The sequence below is a fragment of the Musca autumnalis genome, unplaced genomic scaffold (genome assembly GCF_047663935.1).
Source record: "Musca autumnalis isolate F117 unplaced genomic scaffold, ASM4766393v1 scaffold_2, whole genome shotgun sequence".
Lineage (NCBI taxonomy): Eukaryota > Metazoa > Arthropoda > Insecta > Diptera > Muscidae > Musca > Musca autumnalis.
In genome coordinates, this window is record NW_027411755.1 from 126,260,632 (window position 1) to 126,284,684 (window position 24,053).

Genomic DNA, 24,053 nt, shown 5'->3' on the forward strand with positions numbered 1-24,053 from the left:
GCATTTAGTGGAATGATATGGAAACATTCAAACTGAAAATCTAACGAGTTTTCATTTATGTTTTTCAAAATATTCAATCAAATGTGAAAAATTATTAGTTTTTTAAATTCCAATAATTTATAGACATTTCCTTATTTTGTTTACATTTATATTTGACACTAACGTTCCAAACAAAAACAAATTCCTTTGTGGTTGTTGTTCGAGTTGTATTTGTTGTAGTATTAACTTTACCTTGTATTTGTTCTACCATGGGTTTTAAGGGTAAGGAAGCATTTTTATGAAAATCCAAGTACATAGTTCTATCTCATATCCCTAATAAACAATATTACATCCCAGCAAAAAGTTTGCATCCATGGATGCAGTTTAATCAGTACAAGTGTACAATTGTCGTTGGAGTACATCTTTTCCTATGAATTCACTTATGAATTTTACAAGAGAGCGCGCAGCTAGGATGCACTCCATTTTGCTTTCACAGCACACAGCTAGGATGCACTCCATTTTCGATCCAAATCACAGCTTAAGATACAGTGCTTTGGATTGAATTTATATTCATTCTTCGGATTGCATTATTAGTCCCACTGTATTTTCTGGGGTTTCATAAACTCAAAGAAATCTGCAAGGGTCCGCCTTAACGAGCTATACGCGAAGTCTGACATTAAATAACGGCAATTAATCCACAAATATGTTCCTGTTTTGTCTAAAATATGTCATAGACAACCAGAGACATTCGATAAAGCAATAAAATGTAAGGGTCATACCTATATTCGGACGTATACCCAGGGCGTGTGTGGTGAAAAAAGTAGAACACATGTATTCTTATGAGAACTACCGAAATACGTCGAGCGTATACTTTTTGTAAGTTGAAAAAGTTTAACTTTTACAGAACGTTATTGTTTGTATGTGTGTGTGTTTTGTATTTTAAAAACAAAAGCCCAACAAAACATGAAAAACAATTCATTGCAAAGGAGAATTATTTGTTTTACGAATGAAAACATTTAAGTAAGTTTCGCTCGCGGATTTTGTGTTTTAAATGTGATTTTGGACTCAACCTATTTGGGTAATACGGACGCTCAGAGAACGTTGTTTTGGTAGGTTGGTGAATAATTTGTGTACGTCCCGTCGTTATTTAGGTTTAGCAGTAACATTTGTATTGCTTATTCCATAAATTTTACGGTAATCTTAATATTTCATTGGGTGTATGTACACTTTTTCCCTATTAATTTTTTAATTTTTATAGAATTTACCGTTATTCGTATTATGGGATATATTTTTGTTGTATGTAATATTATGTGTGTTCGTTTACTCAAAATTTGTACAAATTGTTACTGGATGTTGTTCGTTTACTCTACAGTACAATGCAAAAGAGCTTAGTCGATTGCAAGAAGTTACTGGACTTGTACAAATTTGTACAAATTATTGAGTAAACGAACACACCTATTGTATATTAGGGATATGAGATAGATGGTCTGTTCCAGTACTGCAAGAATCTACTAATTTTTACTGTTTTTTTTGATAACATAAAGGAAAAATTGTTATCGTAGTAAAAAGTAGTAGCTTCTTGCAGGTTCTGGAACACAGCAAGAGTTAAGTTAAGTTAAACTTTATTGAGACTTCTTTTTTTTTTCGATAAAAATTTTGTTTATGTACTTATCGATAACAATAATTATAACCTACAGAACTGTAATCGATTTGTTCTGTTGCACATGTCGTTCGTACAGGCTACATGCCCAGGTGAATTTGAATTTTACAAATGTAAACAGAATGATAAGTATTAAGACTTGCTCACGGTCTTTTCAATGAATTACAGAGCGAATGTCTGTTAAGATCTTAAAAATAGTCAACACTTATTCTAAAAAATAAATACATTAACAACAATATCGTTAAAAACGTTGGCAAACGATGCCGGATAATTAAATAATGAAATGAACGAAAGTACTTATGTACAAAGACAAAATGTTATTGCGAAGGCAATAAAATTATTTGTATACATAATTAATATGTGTATATATAAACAGAAGTAACAGTGGGTTAATAAGATAAACAGTTAATTAGATCAGGTATGTTAAAATTTCTTAGATTATATAAAAATGTAAATATCACAGAATAAATTACTTAGAATTACTATCCCCTGTGCATTCCAGGAATTGTCTTCGTAAAAAAAATTGGCAGAGCATAAAGATCAGTATCGTTGAGAAAGTTTTCATTTATGATGCCTACCGGAGAAAGGTAAGTAGAAGTTGTCCAATTAATATCTTCTTCGGCGATATATATCTCATTTAATAAGTAGTTTTCATGCGACACAAGTTTTTCCACAAATCTTCGTTGGAGGCTTAAGACATATCGACAGAAAGGTGTAACGTTGGCACTGCTATAAATATGCCGATTTGAATACCGTTTGGTGGGACTCTGGAAATTTTTCCCCACGCACTTCCTCAGGATTTTTCTTTCGAATACCTCAATTTCTTTGGCTACTGAGGGCGAAATTGCAAACCATATAGGGAAACCATAACCAATAATTGGGCGTATGGCCACTTTATACAAAAGCAGCTTGGTACTTTGTGACAGATACGAGTTGTTCAATATTGTAGAAAAGCGTCCAGCTGTCATCTTGGCCTTTTTCAAAACAGCTCGGGCATGTTGATTAAACTTGAATAATTTATTTATTGTTATCCCCAAATATTTGAAGGAATCCCGGAAAGGTATTTCTACTCCATTTAATGAGAGATGCAGCAGCTTTGCTTCTGGTACAACACTTCGGTGGCATTTACCCGAAGCATTTCTTATACATATGGCTTCCGATTTTGCCGCGTTAATCGCAATCCCCCATGTTTTATAATATGCATTAATTTTGCCAAGATGGAATGCAACTTGGTTTAGAGCACAATTGGGTGAGTTGTTGTGACTGTATATTAAACAGTCGTCCGCGTATAAAATTGCTTTGGAGTGTTCTGTCATATGAGGGAAATCGTGAAGAAATATATTAAAGAGAAGTGGCGACAGGACGCTGCCTTGGGGAACTCCACTTGAAATAGCTCCAAGATCGGACAAACAGTTGTTTATTATTACGGAAAATGTTCTATCCGTAAGAAAACTTTGGAAAATTTTTATTAAGAACGGATCCACACCGAGTTCTATTAGTTTGTAGATTATTCCCTTGTGAAATACGGAATCAAAAGCCTTTTGGATATCTAAGGAAATGGCTACTGTACAGACTTTCTCCCTCAGATTACGTGTGATATCCTCATGAAATTTCAATAAAGCATGATTTGTGGAGTGTGTAGCTTTGAAACCAAATTGCCAAGAAGAAATTGGGTCTATAATAAATTCCTTTTCCAACTTTTCGCGTAAAATACGCTCGAATATTTTACCAATGTTAGATAGTAGGGATATTGGTCGAAACTCTTCTGGTGTCACACTGGAGGTCTTTTTCTTGACTGGAATAATTTTTGCTACCTTCCACGCCTTGGGGAAATAGCCATTGTTCAGGCAGTTGTTGAAAATGATTACGAAGAATTTTATGGCTTCCTCAGGAAAATGCCTCATTACGTAATTTGATATACCATCCATGCCAGTTGATTTCTTCCTATTCGCATAAGCAATATGCGTTTTTATAGAAGTTTTATTTGTGAAGTGGTATGTATCGGGATTTTGCAATGCGTTGAATTGATTATTAAATGTAAATATATGTCGGGGAACTGGATCCAGACAAGTTCTTATTCGTTCTTCAATTCCAGGTAGGGGCCTCTCCGGTATATTTTCGCGGAACATATTGACATAATAATCGTGGAAACCACCGGCAATCTCTCTGCTAGTATTGATTGTAACATTATCTACCTGTAATTTTTGGCAGAAAGGGGCTCTAGATTTACCAAAATTTGACTGACTTGATGGAAGGCTGTGGGGCCAGGCTTTATATTTTTCAGTTTGTCATTGAAAATTTTAGCTTGCTCCTTGTTGACCAGATCCCGTATTATTATTTTTAGAAGTTGGATTTGCTTGGATAATATGTTGTATTCAGTGCTTGATCTGTTTCCACTCCTGTGGAATATTTTTTTCAATTCTTTTTGCCACTGGTTCTTAATGTTGTAAAATCGTTTTATATTTTCAGGTAGTGGGAATGGCCGACCCTTAAGTTCGACTTTTCTGCAGTGGTTATCATGCACAATGTGGAAGGTATGTTGAAAATCGTGAATATAACTATCAATTTCATTGTTAAGGAGATTTCGGTCTACAGGAGGAATAATATTGCGTAGAGCCGATTCCAGCTGATGACGAAAACTGTTCCAGTCGGTGTCCTTGTATGAAGTGACGAATTTGGGTGGCCTCAACGCAATGCCGTCTGTGTTAAACGCAATTTTCAACATTAAAGGATAATGATCCGAAAATTTAGGAAGACTAGATATTTGATAATTGCCACTGTCCGCATCAGCTAAATTTGGACTAATCAGGAAATGGTCCAAAAAAGAAGGACCGCTGGGGTAAGAAGGAGTTAAGTCACATATTCGGACGACATCTGTGGAATTATCTAGCAACCAAGTGTCAAGTGTTCTACCATTGGTATTGTCCATAATATCTCCCCACACAATGTTTCTGGCATTAATATCGCCTCCCAATATGAACCCTTCATAGTTTTCTGCTAACTGCATGAAATTGTTCAGCCCTGTGACTAGATGCTGTGTGTTGTAATTGGATGGAATATAGAGCGAGCCGAATAAAAATTTATCTTCTTCTTCTTTATTTGCCTATTCGTCATACGAATGTTGGCGACCATTACAATTACAAAGAACAATGGATTTTAAATAAAAAATCAAATAAATTCATAGATTTTTCACAATATCGGCAAATATGTCTCTGCTTCTGGCAGCACTAAGTAGGTGTCCCACGTCTCGTATTCCAGTCCATTCTTGAATATTCGCAATCCAACTCAATTCCTTTCGGCCTTTAGGAGTTTTTCCTTCTATTCTTAATTTTATGATATCCTGCAAGAGCTTGTATTTTGAATTCCTCATGATATGTCCAAGGTAGGCAGTTTTTCGTCTTTTGATGTTTATCATTATCTCTCTATTTCGATTCATTTTTCGAAGCACTTCATTGTTTGAAACTAAGGCAGTCCATGGTATTTTTAAAATTCGGCGGTAGATCCACATTTCGAAGGATTCTAATTTCTTCACGTCTAATGATTTTATGGTCCATGCCTCCATAGCGTATAGTAAGGTTGACCATATATATGCATTTATAAATCTACATTTAGTTTCAAGATTTATATCATGGCTGGACAGAACTCTCTTGTATTTGAAAAACGAGTCTCTAACAATTTCTACACGCCTTCTTATTTCCTTGGGGCAATCCCATTCGTCATTTAAAGTTATTCCGAGATATTTAATGTTTCGGACTCTTTCGATTGAGAAATTTTGTATTTTAAGGGAAATATTGCTGTGGCTATTCCTCCTGCTCACAACCATATATTTTGTTTTTCTTGTGTTTATATTTAGTCCATATTGGTTGCTGCATGTCAAAATTTATGTGTTATGTTATTTCTATTCGTTTCAATCTCTATAAAAACCGCATTGAAATTGACATTTTCCACAGAAATACGTTTGTAGTTGATATTGTTTTTCAAGAGTATAGCCACACCAATGCTTGAATAATCATACAAAAATGTGTAACCATTAATAAAAACTCGTTTATTTCCTCGGAGATGACATTCCTGGACAAAAGCAATGTCAATACTATTTTTGTATAGACATTTTTGTAATTCGATTTGGCGACTGCGATCCAAAAGAGATCGTACGTTGAAAGTAAGACAGTTTAAGAATCTATGGACCATAAGATTCTTTAACTTTTTTTAAAAGACGGATAAATTCTTCTTTCGCGTCTTTTTTTGACATATTATTGTATTCCAACAAAAATTTGTTTATTTCTTGCTCGATAGAAAGTTCTTCTGGTTGCAAGAAGATACTAGATAATTTCAGGAATTCGTTAACAATTGCTGGTGTTGTGGAATGAGTAGTGGGTTGAAAATGACTTGCAAATGATTTGTTTGTAGTTATATATGAATTGGAAATGACACGATTTACATTTTGCTTTGCAGCTGCATTAATATCAATTGCATTTTGAATGCGTTCTTTCCTCTTTGCAACGTATTTCTTGTAACTAGGGCAACCCCTCCAGTTGGCTGTATGACCAAAACTTTTGCAATTTACGCAATACGGATCCGACGTATCTGTTTTCTGTCTCTGACATTCTCCTGGCAAATGTTTTTGGTCGCATTTTACACAATTGTATTGGGATCCACAATTTTTTGACATATGCCCCCAGCGTTGGCACCTTCGACACTGTATTTCATTATTTTTCTTCTTTGGCCTTTCCCAGGTTATTGGTTGTTTGAGAAGATGTTTAATATGGGAAATATCACTCAATGACTTACCGGGATGTAGGGTCACCAAAAGCAACCCGGTATCCTTGTTATCTTTAATGGATCTGGCGGTGGTAAATTTGGTTACTTTCAGTACAACATGAGGTATCACTTCATCCAGTGCTTCTTTGACGTAGTCCGTCTCAATTCCATAATACAGTCCCCGTAATATGAATGAAACTTGTTTTAGTTCTTTTGGCGTAAACGAATAAGCATGAACAGATTTTTCACGGAGCTGTTCAAGCATAGCAGTGTGGGCGTTAGGATCAGACAAATAAAGCTTACATTTATTTGGTCCTATATTTTTGATCTGGTAGTTTATTGGTGGTGACTTTTTTTCAAGTTGATCTACCAAAAGTTTTACGTTAATGTTGTAAAGGAATATTGGTGTACAAAAGGTTTTGCTTCCTTTTTTAGGCATCGTTTTTGGATCACTCATGTTGGTCTGAGGATGTTGCTGTTGAGTATTTTCTATTTCCAGTTCTGCAAACATTGCAAACCTGTTTTGGTTATTTGGGTCATAGCTTAGACCAGAAATGTCTAACTCCGTCGGCGGGATATTTTCTTCCAATCTCAGTCTCTTGCCATTAGAGTTGTTTGTGCCTTTTGAGGCAACTGGCTGCTGGCTATGTGGTAATGGCCTACCCACTTCCATTGTCGATGTTTGTTGAGTTGCAGGTATCATCAGAATAAATGACTTCTGACAGAATACCTGCTAGTCAACGTAAAATGTTTAAATTTGTTTATTTTTTTATTTGTTTATTATGGAAATTGATTAGCGCTCAAAAAAAAACAACCACACGTTCAGGGATGTCTTTAAATTGTCGATATGAGATAGAACTATGTACTTGGATTTTCATAAAAATGCTTCCTTATATGCTGTTTATATTATAGCTTTTTGCAGGGTTAACCTTCATTATCAGGATTTGTTTGCCTAATCTCATCAAATTTATGAAGATTTACCATACAAATTTAAATCTTCTCATGGCCGGATTTGTTTGAGATCCTGCATGAAATCTTGATACTGATGTCATGCAGCACTGTTTTTGTACAAAAAAATGCAACTCATTTGCAAAAGTACGAAAAGTTGCAAGCGTTTTCACAAACCATTTGTTTACTTTTTGTTTCGTTGTCAAAAATCACGCAGCGACATAAACAAAGGCAGAAACACGATTTTAGAATATTGAGAGACGAATTTGCAGAGAGGTAAGTAAATAAATATTTATTTGAATAATAAATTAGAATAACATCACTATTTCTTTAAAGGAAATTTTACAGAAGAAGAAAACGTTGGTCATAAATCACAAACCTAGAAGCTTGCCTACAAACAGCGACTACGGCATTCAAGAAACAACAAGAGCCCACAGGTTTCCGGAAAATGCATGGTACTACAACAGCATTACACGCCATATCAGTGGGGGACTGAACCAGAACAGCCGTGCGACCGAACAGTCATGGTGGCTCTTGACCTATCGAGAGCCTTCGATGCAGTCAACAATGTAAATCTGTTCGAGTATATAGAGAAACTACCCTCCCATCGTGTTTGAAACGTTGAATAATCAACTATAAGTGTAGAAGCCAGTCGTTTGACCAAGAAGTGCAAAATCCGAAGAGTGCAACATGGAGTTCCCTAATGCGTGGGTAATATCTTCGAAACTGCTTTATCTCTGCCTGTCTGAAATTCCACATCCTCTGTCGGCACAGAGATCGTAATGTGTGCGGATGATTGTCAGGTCGTTGATGGCATATGTGATAGTTTAAATGTATACATATACATAGATGGTGTCCTGATTCCGACCACTAACTATCCCAAAATATTGTGTGTAACATTCGATAGCTTATTTAAGTCGTCCGCGCAATCCACAGCTATTTGTGATAAGATCAGAAGTAGGAACAAGGGGCTGACGGGTTCATTTGGAAGCTAACGAGTAAACCATGTTGACCTCTTACAGAGCAATGGACCGGGCTGTGATAAGCTATGCGAAGCCAGTGTGGTATACAAATGTAAGCGCTACGTAGTGGAAGAATATTCAAACCCGCCAGAATCCCGCCCTGAACCAGAGCCAAATAACTGAAAAAATATACGAACGAACAAATTGGCGTTGATACAACAACAATAACCAATTGCTACCACCTCGGTGCTTAATAATCACCAGCTACCAATGAAAGCTTGAGGCAATAGGAAACAGATGTGAATAACTTTTTTGGAATAAGAGGAAAATATATCGTCACCAAAAATACCCGAAGACATAACCATGCGCTTGTAAAATTTCAAGCTTCTACATTAAAAAATAACAATCCCAATCAAGAAGTGGCATTTCGGAAAATGGGATAACATGACGGATCCCAAAAACCAAATGTTTTCGTGGTTTTGGTTTCATCACTTACATGATTGATAATAGCCCAAATACCGCATAAGATTGATTTTCTATAAAACAGTTTCTCCTGTAAACTTATGGTTTTTTAGTTACGTCTTTGGGCATTTATTATGACTTTTGGAACATCTAGCTATAAATTATTTAGAATTTCGATTAAAACTTTTTTAAATTTGCTTACATACCAATCCATCGCAGAATATGATATATCCAGTAACATTGTCAATGTATAAATAACAATTTCTTTCGAAATAAAACAAAAATAAATCAATTCAAATGGAATTTTATCTATTTACTTTTTAAACATAATATAAATAAGAAAAATATTGTTGATGGCGATTCCGCGGTATCATCAAATTATGGCCCGCTGAGTGTGGTGTTAGGACGTTAAAACAAAAACAAGATTTGTGTTCAATACTATTTTGTATGCCTCCATTTTTTGTGAGAGCCATATCGTACTTGAGTATGTTTTCTAGCGTCGAATAAGGTTAACTGATGCACCTAACCAGTGTGTAACCTTCGTTCTTAAACGGCTCATACATATGTTCCCACACACACGGGAGACCTCTCTGAATCGTATTAACTCAACTATATGGGACCACCTTCTTATGGTCGAGTCCTTGCGACACCACTTATAGAAAAGTTTTGCATGGCTGGAATACTCAGGAAATTTCGCCTACATTACACTGAAGGTTTTTCCACCATTGTCCAACCTGATGTCCAACTTATGCTGCAAATAATTGGAATCCCGAGTGAAAGTTTGATTCTCCTGAATCGTACACAAAGAACTATCGATGAGAGCCTTCCGATCTGTTTTATATTAATGTGGTAAATGTGTCTCAATTTTTCACATTTACGGTTCCTACAGCTAATACTTCCCATTGTTCTTATATCTTTCCAAGTCGTTTTTATAAACCATTTGTTCAGTAAGGTGTGCTGCTTTAGTGGTGGCAGGTTTCCAATGTTCAGATATTTTTTTATTTACATCGTAAAATCGGATTCAATTAGTACTCCAAAAGTTTTTTCCTTCCGAATCGTACATCCAAAATACTCGATGATGTGTTGACTGGAAACAGTCCAAACTCACGTTCATCTTAATGAAAGCCATAATACAGATTGTCATCTTTAAGAGTTGTTGTAAAAATAAACTGTATCGTCTCAAAATTGAATTTTTATTATTTAAAAAATATTTTCTTATTTGTTTATGTATGTATACATAAATAAACATCAGCTGTCACTTGAATCCCCCAAAAAGGTATATGTAAACGGGAAAGATTAACCCACTGGATCTATAAAACCCAGTGGGTTAATCTTCAATAGTATAAACGCCCTATTACCCTTAAAACCCGAGATTTATAGGGTGTATGTAGACTTCTTTGGTTGACTGTATGTATTTAGGTATACCCCCATGGTACAAATACACAGGTAGCCGCATCGGCAACTGTTGGCAACATAAGATGTCAAAATTTGACATCAATTCATTGCAATTGACACATTAAGTCTGGTTACTTTCCCAGCAAGAATTGTCCAGCAAGAACTTTCTCAGAGAGTAAGGGGATTTTATTCTCTTTTGCTAGAAAATTGTAAAAAGTAAACAGACACCTTCCCAGCAAAAACCAGCAAGCAATCAGCTGACTTGCCAAAACAGAACAATTTATCCGCCAACAAAGGAAGCGAACACGTTGTATTTTATTAAAAATGAAAAAGAAAATGAAACAAAAAAGTATTTTTCCACTTTACAAATTTGTTCTCCATAAAACAATACAATTAGACTATGTTATTTCCACAATAAAATTGTTTTTAATGTTCACAAACATAAATCAACAAAAAACTAAAAACGGCTGATTGATTGTTTTCAGGAAGAAGAAGAGCTTGCAAGTGCTTGCTAGAAGAAATTTGTCCAGCAAGAATTTGCAAGCTCTCAGTGAATGAACTGTCAAAATGTCTCTCTCGAATCGCTCTCTTTTGCTGGTTTTTTGTGTTAACAGACGACTTCCAGCAACAATTGGTACAAATTGTTACAAATTTTAGGGTAACCAGACACAGCTATTATGTTACCATCAGCTGGCATGATAATGCTACCTGTATTATTGTACCATGTATACCCCTAAAACAGACATACTCTTTTCTATCTTGTGAGCCCTAGTATGTGTTTTTGTTTTGATTTTGCTCTTTATCGCCCATTTCCCATTCTCCTCTGTTTTTTCATTTAGTCCCAATTTACATTGGGCGAGTTTACTTGCGGCAATTGTCAGTTTGTAGGCGAGAGAGGGTGCTGAGAGGCAAAGGGTTACCATATGCCTCACCTCTCTCTCCTACAAAATGACAATTGCCGCAAGTAAACTCGCCCAATGTAAATTGGGACTTACGGGCTTTGTTAGAGATAGTTTACACTATCTATCAATGTCATACGACACGAAATAAAAACGTTCCATATCTACCCACGCAGGCAATGTGGAGACGTACTTTTATTACATTTTTGCTGGTGTGGACGCACAAAGTAAATGGCGTAAGGAAAATCTCCAATATTCCACATTTATTATTGAATATTTAACGATGGAAAATTTCACGTCATATGACATTTACATATAGTGTAAACTTCCCCTTATTTATATTATTTATTCTTTCTGTGGTATTAACGTTCACGTAATATTTTGACAAATCGGAGCAAGTTGAATGTAGTGGCTGGATTTGGAACTTTTTCCACAGAAAGTTTTCAAAAATTAAATTCTTGTGGAAAATAGCCGGCCTTCGGCCGGGATTTAAGACTTTCTCCTATGGACAGATACTAAACAGGGCTAACGCGATCATAATTTTTTTCAAAATTATTTTTTGTCAAAAATCATATGGGTTTTTCGGAATTTTCGAAGCCTATATCTCGGGAAATACGGACTTCCCGCACATGATTTTTATATTGGCGTAGTCAGCATTCCAAGACCTACCTGTGGACAAGATTTCAGAATTTTCTGAGTCCAGCCACTACATTCATCTTATGCCGACAAATCTTCATACGAGTTTTTATAGTTTATCCTGAAATAAAAATGAGAAACAAAGTTCTGCAGTATTCAATACGGCATTTTATGCAACGTTTTAGCAAGAACAAAACTAATTTTGGTACGTGCAATACAGTGGAAATTGGTAATGTCTCAGAAGAGAGATTTGTACCGGATCACATAGCCAAACCTGATTATTATTATAAACCAAGTCCACCGGGATTCACACTAGGTGAGCTTGCCAAACCCCAATGAGTCTGCATAATCCTCACTCCAACTACTAACCCAAATATATACCCACTAGGTGAGCCAGAAATCAAGAACAGCGAACAAATTGAATGTATGCGAAATAGTTGCAGATTAGCTGCCCAAGTTTTAAAGTCTTGTTCGGATGTTATTAAGGTGGGCGTTACAACAGATTATATAGACGAATTTGTGCACGATAAAATAATTTCCAATAATGCATATCCTTCGCCGCTACGTTATGCGGGCTTTCCAAAATCAACATGCACTTCGGTAAATAATGTTGCCTGTCATGGCATTCCAGACGATCGTCCCCTATAAGATGGCGATATAATCAATGTGGATATAACCGTTTTCTTGAATGGTTATCATGGAGATTGTTCGAAAACGTTTTTGGTTGGAGATGTTGATGAACGGGGCCGCTACTTGGTGCAGAAGACGGAAGAATGCTTACACGAATGTATTCAATTATGCCGACCACAGACAGAATTTAAAGCTATAGGAAATTTCATAGCAAAATTTTGTAAACAAACTGGACTCAATACAATTCCTGCTTTTATTGGACATGGTATTGGTAGTTATTTCCATGGCCCTCCAGAGATATTGCATTTTAAAAATAATGTACCAGGCTCGATGCAATCGGGTATGACGTTTACCATTGAACCGATATTAACACTAGGTGGACCCGATATTGAAATTCAAGAAGATGGCTGGACGGCTATGAGTGTTGATGGTGCGAGGAGTGCCCAATTTGAACATACAATTTTAGTTACCGATAATGGCTGTGAGATTTTAACAAAAGATGATTAGAATAAGGACTGAAGAACATTAATAAAGTTGCAATTGCGATTAGTTGTATTTATTATGACGATCGAATCGTTATGGCATTTGGAGGTAAGTATGCATCGGCAAATAAATGGCACTCAACGAAAGAGACTATAGTAAGGTTTTTATATTTGACTAGAGTAAAGAGATTCTAAACATCCACTTTCCACAACGAAAATGTTTTGAAATTATCTTTAAAAAGGAATAAATTGAAAACACTCTAAGCCTGCCAAAAAATCTGATTTTTGAATTGTGTTTTCTAAGAAGACGACCTTCGGCCGGGGATTTAAGACTTTCTCCTATGGACAGATGCAAATTTCGCGCACTGTAACAAAATTTTCTTTTATATTGTATTTTTTCCAAGCAGCAGGCCTTAAAACAAGGAAATTTTCGGAACTTCAGCAGCCCATATTTCGGGAAGTATGGACTTGCCCCCAAAGCACTTTATATTTTATACTTCCACTACTGTAATGTAATTCTCTAACTCACTTTTCGAGTTACCGACAAACATCGGTAAAATAAAAATGCTTATAATTTCGGTAATTAACGAAATGTTTCGGTAAGTAAACAACCAAAATAAAGCCGCCGCTAAGTCCTACCGATAGCCACGGCGTTGTCAACATTCCTTTCATTATTTTGCGTTTTAATTTTACCGATTTTTGTCGGTATCTCCAAAAAATGGGCTACTGAATTCCTCTACAGGTGTGCTTATTAGCCGACCTTGTATAGAGGCCTTCATGGTAGAACAAAAAAAGGTAACAGCAATACCCAGCTGACTGAACTGGTCTGTAATGTTTGTGTCAAATTCCATACGACATTTTATATATTTATTTCTATGTTCGATGTATATTAGGGATATATATATTTTTTGAAGAACATATTTATTCATCTGAAAAAAAAAACTATTTCCCATAAAGACTCCTTCATATCATTGACATGTAACCTTCTCCATGTCCGAACGACATGCCGCACACTAAAACACCGCTTATAGAGGCGGTACAATCACCCTTATTACGGTTGGCGTTGTCGTATCCAAAATTGCAAGCTGACGTGTCGTAACGTCTAATTGGTATTATGTATGTTTTTGAACAAAAAAGCAAAAATTTCAATTTTTAAAGAATTCTTTTTGTAACAAACATAATTAGAATTATTAGTAGATCATTTTTAAACTTTTAATTCAGAAGAAAAACTAACCCTATAGTTTTTACAATCAAAATAAGTGTTTGGCGTAGACGTTTTTGTGGTGGTTGGCGTAGTCGTTGTCGTAGGGATATTTTTTGGTACCACGTAACATTTACGACAACGACAATTTTTTTCTCATACAAAATTTAAAAAATATATATTTTTTTAATTGTAAAACTATTTGTTTGAAATCATCTTTTGAGCAAGAACTAAGAAATTTACATTGCATCAATCGTTATATGAGGACTCTAACAGATTTTCAATAGAAAGTTTGTCATCTGATAAAGACACGAAATTTATCTTATGCAAATGAATCAAAGTAGTAATATTTGTATTTATTATAGTTATTTTCCAATATATTTTAATAATCATTGCCAAAAAATTCTTTTGAAATTAATTTGTTTTTATTTTTATATGCTGTCGTTTACAAAATCGGTCACGACTCTTTCCTCGTATTTCAACGCCATACGTAATACCAATTTGTCGTGTTACGCCATACGTAATACCGATTTGTCGTATCAAAAAAAATAAATGTTGTATTTAAACCAAGAAATGCGTTCTGGGATTTACAAATGTATTTCTTTCGATTTTTTAAGGATATAAAATGCTATAAAAGACAAAAATGTCGTTGTATATAATTTTTCATCATATAAAAATGTATCTTACGACTACGCCAACGTCTACGCCTACGACAACGTCTACGTCACTTGAACGTCTACGACTACGCCAACCGTAATAAGGGTGAATATTTGTTAATATGGTGTGTTTTTTTATAAGTTTAAAAAAATAAAGCCCTAATAAACATGTGTTTTTCGATTTCAAAAACAAGAGATTGAAACAGCTTCTCCTTTTTCAATGAATTTCCAGCGATCTCAAACATATTTTGCAAGAATTATACTTTCTGCGAGAAATAATGCATTTGGTGGCCCTGGGTTTTCCGTGGAGTATATCTCGAAAACCAATTAGAAAATTGTTTTACAGCCTTAATCAAAATTTTGTATTCCTATTTCATATCAACTTGTTGAAAAATGGAGAAAAATGTATTGTTGTGCATCATAAAGTGATAAAATTTGCTAAAAATAGCATACCCATCTGAATTTTTTTCCTATCAGTAACAAATTTGTAGCTAAAACATCCGAAAATGAAATTAATGCTCAAACATTGGCTATATGGTATTAAATTTTTCTGTAATTTGTATGTATATTGTAACCTCAGCCGTTAGGCTTCTTCTTCTTTATTTGCAAATCCATATTCGGATATTAGCGATCATACAATGTTAATTGTTACAGAGTTATTTGGTTATATGTTATAAAATTAAAAATTTCATTCTATAATAGCTAGTTCTCTGTTTCTGGCGGCGCTTAAAAGGCTTATTTCATCTTGGTGTCCTGTCCATTCCAGAATGTTTTTGATCCATGTTATTTCTCGTCTCCCTCTTGGTCGGCGTCCTTCTATTTTGGTTCTTATGATTGCTTGGAGGAGATTATATTTGCTATTTCTCATAAGGTGTCCCAAATAAGCAGTTTTTCTCGTTTTTATCAATCTGATCATTTGACTTTCGGTGTTCATTCGTCTCAGTACTTCATTATTTGAGATGTGATCTGTCCAGGATATCTTTAAGATCCGTCGGTATATCCAAACCTCAAACGAGTGCAGTCTTCTTTCGTCTGCTGCTTTTAGCGTCCATGTTTCTGCCGAGTATAATAAAACGGACCAAATGTAGCATTTAACAAATCGTTTTTTAGTTTCCATGGTTATGTCATGGCTCGTTAGTATTTTTCTATATTTAAAAAAAGAGTTTCTTGCCATTTCAATTCGGCATTTTATTTCCTTTGATATGTCCCAGTGGTCATTAATTTGCACTCCGAGGTATTTGAATTTGGAGACTCTTTCTATTTCATTTTTGTATGCGAAATCATGATAAATTTTGCTTGATTCCGCGCGAAATCACGAAACGCCTTCGAAATCACGAAACGACGCCAAATGTAAACTAAGCACCCGGTGTTTACACTTATTGTTTTGTTGATTTCGAACATATTACAATAACCAAGGTAGATGCATATGCGCAGCTGATCGAACATGAATTTTCAAAACAAGTTTTTGTAAATTAAATTATGGTCTGTTCCAGAACTGCAAGTATCTACTAATTTTTACTATTTTTTCCGATAACATAAAGGAAAAAATGTTATCGTAGTAAAAAATAGTAGCTTCTTGCAGGTTCTGGAACAGAGCATTAGTCATCAAAAATATACGACAATATAGAACTTTACAACTTTATTTCGAAAATTATCGTAAAATTATCTATATATCGTATAAATTGTGTATAGTACTAACAAATAAAAAAATACAAAATGATTTTATCAGACATCATAATAAAAAATTTTGATAGATAAAATTTGTGTTCAGAACTTGGAAAATATTAATACCTGCAGCAGTTTTCCCGTTTAGTGCTAAAAATGCGTTCCCCTACTCCGAAATATAGCAAGATTTGCACTTCTCTTTAAACAAATATAGCGCCGAATAACACCCTATTCTTCTGTTTTCTGCCATACACTTTTGGCACAGTAGACACTAGCAACATGTTCATTATCATCTAAATACGATAGTTGATACGTTGATTTTGACATTTCTGCTGCAGTTTTTGCAAGTTCCGTCATTTTTTTTGTTCCCGTATTTTTTAAGAAATTTGTATGGGGAAGCAATTCTTGACAATTCGCTCTTTTTTCTAACATTACCATTAAAAAAGTACGAGAACACATTGTTTACAAATTTTGATACTAAATTTTTTTGTTGCAGCAATTGACCATCTACCTTGTTTATTGTGATACATGAAAAGTGTTGCAACTTTTGGTACTTTTTCAGTCACAAACAGGGTTGTATATCATGTGTACTGTGATTTCGATGTTGATTTCGCTGAAATCACGAAATGAGATGATTTCATTTTTGTATGCGAAATCATGATAAATTTTGCATGATTTCGCGCGAAATCACGAAACGCCTTCGAAATCACGAAAAGACGCCGAATGTAAACCAAACATAACGTTACAACCCAGTTCAGTCAGCTGTGTATTGCTGCTACCTTTTCTTATTCTACCATGGCATAAGGGAATGTTGGATTCGATATTTCTTCTACTTATAATCATATACTTCGTCTTCATTATATTAATCTTTAAGGCATATGACGTACTAGAATGTTCTAGAGCATCTACTAGCTTTTGTAATCCTGCGAGGCTGCTTGCAAGTAATGTGGTGTCGTCGGCATAACGTATATTGTTTATGAATGTATTATTTATTCTAATTCCGATATTTTATCGGCTATTTTAGGCTAACGATAAAATTGTACCTCACCGAAATAACGGTCTTAGACAATCATATGTTTGGACGAAATCCACTTCAAACAATTTGGAGTCGATTCAGACCAGTTCGTCCGTGTTTTGGCTCGAGCGCATTGTAACTCTCGAACATATCAACATATTTGGTCCAAATTTTGGATCTCGCAATATTTTGTCCAAACTTTAAGTCATATCGGTCCACTCCTTTGTGCACTTCCCCCACAAGACTTCAAAATGTTTCCCAAAATCATGCGCACAATAACTCTCGAAAGCCCAATGGACTTTTTCGAGACACATATTAGGTTCGAATATGGATTAAATCGATTCACTCCTTCAGGTACTTCCAACACAAAATTTCAATTATCAGTTTGCAGATATCAGTGCTAAATTTCTGTGCAAGATCAATCATGGTTTGAAGTGTTTTAGTGCTTTGTAACTCTTATGTTACACGCTAAAATTTTCATACGAAACTTTCCCATTATTTTGGCGTTCATAGATCGAGTTCCATACAAAAGTAATTTTATGAAATTACTGTAATGAGGAACTCGACCTAAGAACGCCAAAATAATGGGAAAGTTTCGTATGAAAGTTTTAGCGTGTAACATAAGAGTAACCTCGAAAAACTTGTGTGTTGAATTATTGGAAACTTGTGTGTTGAATTATTGGCAACTCGTAGTAAATGAGCTGTAACTCGTCGAGTTTTAGAGATATCAGCATGAAAATTTGACACAAGATAAATTAGGAGTCGTAGAAAAATTGCTAACTCAGAAAACGCATTTTTTGAGTTACGCCACTCTTTGAGTAAATGAGCGATATAAATATTAACCCTTTCGGTGCTTTTTTTTTGTTTTTGATCTGAAAAATAGATTTTTCCAATTTCATATATACTTAAGCCCACTATATGAATAATCAAAACTAATTTTTTAACATTTTGTTTGGAAAAAAACAAAACTAAAATATTCAAGTTTTTAATTAAATGTCATCTTATAGAAGACCAGGAGGCCTTATAGAAGAGGTCTTCTTATAGAAGAGCAGGACGTCTTCTCATAAAAGAGCAGAAGGTCCTCTCAAAGAAGGGCAGGATGTCTTCTCCTGGAAGAGCAAAAGGTCGTCTCATAGAAGGACAGGATGTTTTCACATAGAAGAGCAGGACGTTTGCATATAGAAGAGCAGGGGGTCTTCTTATAGTAGAGCAAGAGGTCTTCTTATAGAAGAGCAGGAGGTCCTCTCCTTGAAGAGCAGGACGTCTTTTCATATAAGAGCAGGACGTTTGCATATAGAAGGGCGAGGTCTTCTTATAGAGGAGAAGGAGGACTTCTTTTACAAGAGCAGGAGGTCTGCTCATAGAAGAGCAGGGCGTCTTCTCGTAGAAGAGAAGGACGTTTGCATATAGAAGGGCAGGAGGTATTCTTATAGAAGAGAAGGAGGTCTTCTTATATCAGAGCAGGAGGTCTGCTCATAGAAGAGCTGGACGTCTTCCCATAGAAGAGCAGGAGACCTTCTTATAAAAAACCAGATGGTCTTCTCAGAGAAGAGCAGGAGCCCTTCTTATAGAAAAGCATAAGATCTTCTCATTGAAGACCAGGAGGTCTACTTATAGAAGACATGAAGGTTTTTCATAGAACATCTGGAGGTCTACTATTAGAAGAATTGGGGGTCTTCACATAGAAGGTCTTCTTATAGAATATCTGGAGGTCTTCTTTTAGAACATTTAAAGCCTCTTATATAAGACCTAGGGTCTTCTTATAGAAAACCTAGGGTCTTCTTATAGAAAACCTAGGGTCTTCTTATGGAAGATTTGAGGCCTTATAGAAAAACTGGAGGACTTCTTATAGAAGACCTGAATGTCTTCATATAGCAGATCTGAAGGACTTCTTATAGAACACCTGAATGTCATCCTATAGAAGGGCTGGAGGTCAGCTTGTAGAAGACGGCCCCCACGTCTTATATAATATCTGGAGGAGTTATTTTAGAAAATCTGCAAGAATTGTTATACATCATCTGGAGGTTTTCCTATGGTGGATCTGGAGGTTTCCTTATAGAAGACCTGGAAGTCTTCGTATAGAAGACCTGGAGGTCTACTTATACAAGATCTGGAGGTCTTCTTATAGAAGACCTGGAGGTCTATTTATACAAGATCTGGAGGTCTTCTTATAGAAGATCTAGGGGTTTTACAACAGAAGATCTGGGAGTCAAACAAAGTGAAACATTTCACTTATTACAATAATACAAAACTTTTTTAATGGGACTGAAGTTAGTGTGTGATATCTGGATATGCACTTTAAGGCGGCAATCAGACCATCTGCTTTTTCACATGTATGTTGTCACTTTGGGTATACTAATATACAGAACAGCTGATGTCATACATGTGAAAAAGCAGATGGTCTGATTGCGGCCTAAAGAAGAAAAGGCGTTATGTTCGGGCCGAACTATTTATATCCTCCAAACACTGTCTATCTATATTCGATATATTCGCGAATGCAATCCTTGTATTCAAACGGAGATCTGTTTTCACCACCTTTTGCATGGATGTTCTCCCACCAAAAGATTTCCCAAATCCATATTTTCGCGAATTATAGAAAATCTATCGAAATCAATTCTCTGCGGGATTTAGAATCCCAAATAAGAACTAATGTGGTTCTAGGATATACCAAAACGTAAAACCGTATGGTTAATATTCATTTGAAAGATTTTTTAGTTACTGTTTCAATTCTGTTGGAGAATTTGGTTAACAACTTTTGTATGGGGACTATATCATTTTCAATTCTAAACATCCAACTCTGTTCCGAATTTCAATCTTGTATCAATACTGCATATACATAAAACCAACTTAAAACCTTCAAAATAGCTTTACGTAAAGCTACACAACATTTTTAACTTTCATGATTTTGGTATTTTTACGACTTTTACACATTTTACTCGAAAAACCGTTGCCGTACACAAAAAAGTTTTAAAACGTTCACTTCTTTAAACGAAAATGGCGCTGAATGACGCTCTCTTTAAAAACTTTTTACACGACAAATTTGGCCGAGTAAAAAAAAATAGTAACATGGTTGCCGGCGTCTGATTGGCTGTTACGCCGACTTTGACATTTGTTCCAGTTTTTTGACGTATTTTCCATTTTTCCGTTCCCGAACTATTTTAAAAAACTTGTGTGTGAAACAAATTTTTTGCAGTTCTCTCTTTTACGAGTTTTACTATTAAAAAGTACGGGAACGAAGCTTTTATTAACAATAATGCATTTTGACCAAGATCTATTTACCAGGTCACGTAAGTAGCATAATAGCACGGTTACACTCATGGTAGAACAAGAAAAGGTAGCAGCAATACCCAGCTGACTGAACTGGGTTGTAGTGTTAGTGTCAAATTCCATTCGACATTTTTGGCCTGTTCCCGTACTTTATAAAGTGATAAAAGTCGTAAAAGTTGTAAAAGTCGTAAACGATTTTCATATAAATTTTGTGTACTGGAACGAAAAATGTGTAAAAGTGGTAAAAATTGTAAAAACTTTTTAGTTCTGGAACAGAGCTTTTATGTATTTATTTCTATGTTCGATGTATATTAGGGATATATATTTTTCAAGAACAAATTTATTCATCAGAAAAAAAACTATTTCCCATAAAGACGGCTTCATATCATTGACATGTAACCTCCTCCAGGTCCAAACGACATGCCGCACACTAAAACACCGCTTATAGAGGCGGTACAATATTTGTTAATATGTGTGGTATTTTGTTAAACTTGAAAAGAATAAAGCCCTAATAAACATGTGCTTTTTTGTTTTCAAAAGCAAATGATTGAAACAGCTTCTCTTTTTTCAATGAATTACCAGCGACCCGAAACTTTTTTGCAAGTATTCTACTTTCTGCGAGAAATTATGCATTTAGTGGAATGATATGGAAACATTCAAATTGAAAATCTAACGAGTTTTCATTCATGTTTTCCAAAATATTCAATCAAATGTGAAAAATTATTAGTTTTTAAATTCCGATAATTTATAGACATTTCCTTGTTTTGTTTACATTTACGTTGACACTAAGGTTTACAAACAAAAACAAATTCCTTTGTGGTTGTTGTTCGAGTTGTATTTGTTGTAGTATTAACTTTACCTTGTATTTGTTCTACCATGGGTTACACTACAGCTTTTTGCCGGGTTAACCCACTTCATGAGGATTTATTTGCTTAATCTGCTCAAATCTGACTAGATTTGCCATACAAAAATTAAATCCTCTCATGGCTGGGTTTATTTTAAATCCGGCACAAATCCACCAAAAATGCAGTGTTGTAATCGGTATTTGTACAAAAAAAATGCAACTCTACTCAAAAAGTTGCAACTGTTTTTGCAACAGAGTTTGTCGTGTTTTACACGTTTAAGATTGGTCGCATGAGATTTTATGGAGTTAATAAATCTAAAGTTATTTGGAAATCATAAAATTATTTATTTTTTTTTTTCATTAGACACTTTTTTAACAAAAAGTACGATTGATACCATGATACAAAAATAGGTGTGTTCGTTTACTCAACAATTTGTACAAATTTGTACCATGGTACAATAAGGAAGGTAGACAGGTTCGAAAAAACGATAGAAATTCAACCCTACACGTATGCCCGCTTCCTGTCAGAATTGTTATACTGGCATATGCAACAGGTTGCCTTTGTTTGTTTGATATTTTTTGTCATTTTATCCAATTCGTTAAAACAGCGCGAAAATGAATGAATCATATATATTTGTTTTCACATATACATCGAAACACGGTCAAAAACTTATTTTCAAATTAAGTTTGATAAATATATTTTACAACGGCTCTGTAATTAACGATTTCATTGCAATTAATTTTGAATCTATTTTGAAAACATTTTTAATATTTTTCAAAACAAACACATACACACAAAATATAAACTTCACATTGACAAAAGTCGGTCACACTCAGAAAAAACATTGAAATCAGATGTGAGCTCTGTTACACGGCGTTTATATTATAGATTTTTGCAGGGTTAACCTTCTCTATGAGGATTTAGTTGAAGTATAAGCAATGGAAATGACAGCTGAAACCCAAACCCACTGGGTTAATCCGATTATATGTAAACGGGGTATTATACCTTTCTATTTATACCATGATTTGTACAAGTCCAGTAACTTCTTGTAAACGACCAAGGCCTTTTGCATTGTACTGCAGAGTAAACGAACAACATCCAGTAACAATTTGTACAAATTTTAAGTAAACGAACACACATAATGTATCCCTGTGTGTAAAATATACCAATATGAGCAAAGAGGGGACGATATCTCATACGAGAAATTGTAAAAGTGTAACACACGACTTTATTAGTTATTTTGTATGTATACGTAAACAAACATCAGCTGACAGTTTATATCCTCGAAAAGCTAAGTGTAACCAGCAAAGATTAACCCACTGGATCTATTAAACCCAGTGGGTTAACCTTCAATAGTGTAACCGGGGTATAACACGCCGTACACATTAGAGCCTTTTTACCGGGTTAAACTTCTTTGTGAGGATTTATTTGACATATAACCAATGGAATTGACATTTTAAACCCAGTGGGTTTGTTAAATCTGGTTATATATAAACGTACCCCAGCAAAAAAGTTTGGAAGTAGTGCAATGCAGAGTTATGATTTCAATACATATTTTGATGCAGTCCACACGGAGTTATGAAAAATGCACTCCGCTCGATACATTTTAGAAGCACTCGCACTTCCTTGCCTGCTCTAGAGAACCCTGCTCAACAAGTCGATTTGTAGATCCCTACAAAACAACAAAAATTTCCAAAACGTTGTAAAATAAAATTCACGAGACGCAAATTATTTTTGAAGAGGAGTTAGAGTTTTTTTTGGGAAATCTGAACTGGAGTTGGAGGAAAAATGAAAAACGATTTTAATGGATAGTTTTTATAATTTGTATTAGTGTAATAAAGTTAATATTCTTGTTTACACGAATAAGAAATGTATTGTATTTATTTTGGGATATTTGTAATGGCTTGCATTTTATAGCATCTTTAGACTGCATTTAAATTCAATCCAAATCACCCCAGCAAAATTTTATGGAAGTGGTTCCATGAGATGCCATGATTTCACTGGATCTTTTGCATTGGTTCAAATGAAGTCGTGAAAGATCCGATCTTTTCATCAGCATTTGAAACCATTCGAAGGAAGTCGTGAAAGATCCGATAATTTCATCAGCATTTGAACCAATTCAAAGGAAGTCGTGGTAGATCCGATCTTTTCCTTAGCATTTAAACCCATACCATCGATCCAATAGAGATGAATTTTGAGTTTTTATTTTTACACATGTATATATTCTTTTATTTATCTAAATATGTACGTTTAAAGCAATGTAAGATTTATTATGCTAGGAAGTCCCAATCATTGAGCTAAAAGTAAAGTCGGACTGCACTCTTTGGTATTAGTCGTGTTCCTTTACATGCCTGAGGTTACCAGTTTTTACCCGCAAAGTGTTTCCTTACTTTTAAAAGCATACAATAAAGTTTCCTTGCCTGCTCTAGAGAACCCTGCTCAACAAGTCGATTTGTAGATCCCTACAAAACAACAAAAATTTCCAAAACGTTGTAAAATAAAATTCACGAAATAGTAATCTGCAGTTGGAGTCAATGTCGAAATCTGCACTGCTCTGATGGGAAGTAAAATCCTTTTGTAAGATGAATCAAAA

The 24,053-nt window shown here is 35.0% G+C and overlaps 1 protein-coding gene and 1 long non-coding RNA gene across 3 annotated transcripts; both read left to right on the plus strand.

Moving 5' to 3' along the window:
• The first annotated feature begins 7,532 nt into the window (after positions 1 to 7,532).
• LOC141393069 (uncharacterized) lies at positions 7,533 to 9,061 on the plus strand. Its single transcript, XR_012409990.1, has 2 exons — positions 7,533 to 7,621; positions 7,682 to 9,061. It is a non-coding gene; the product is annotated as an uncharacterized lncRNA (long non-coding RNA).
• A 2,368-nt stretch (positions 9,062 to 11,429) lies between these two features.
• Positions 11,430 to 12,884, plus strand: LOC141393070 (uncharacterized). Of its 2 annotated transcripts, XM_073966023.1 has the most exons (3): positions 11,430 to 11,468; positions 11,815 to 12,015; positions 12,088 to 12,884. In XM_073966023.1, the coding sequence occupies exons 2-3, from the start codon at positions 11,832 to 11,834 to the stop codon at positions 12,345 to 12,347; spliced, it is 444 nt and encodes a 147-aa protein (XP_073822124.1). In that variant the 5' UTR covers positions 11,430 to 11,468; positions 11,815 to 11,831; the 3' UTR covers positions 12,348 to 12,884. The 2 variants fall into 2 exon arrangements, with proteins under 2 accessions (XP_073822124.1, XP_073822123.1); XM_073966022.1 differs by having other exon boundaries at positions 11,443 to 12,015.
• The last annotated feature ends 11,169 nt before the right edge of the window (positions 12,885 to 24,053 follow it).

Bases quoted from the DNA above. Each gene is read 5' to 3' on its own strand.
- LOC141393070 (XM_073966023.1), top strand. From the start codon at position 11,832: ATGAGAAACAAAGTTCTGCAGTATTCAATACGGCATTTTATGCAACGT. The intron at 12,016-12,087 runs GTGAGCTTGCCA...TATACCCACTAG, and splicing joins TCCACCGGGATTCACACTAG to GTGAGCCAGAAATCAAGAAC.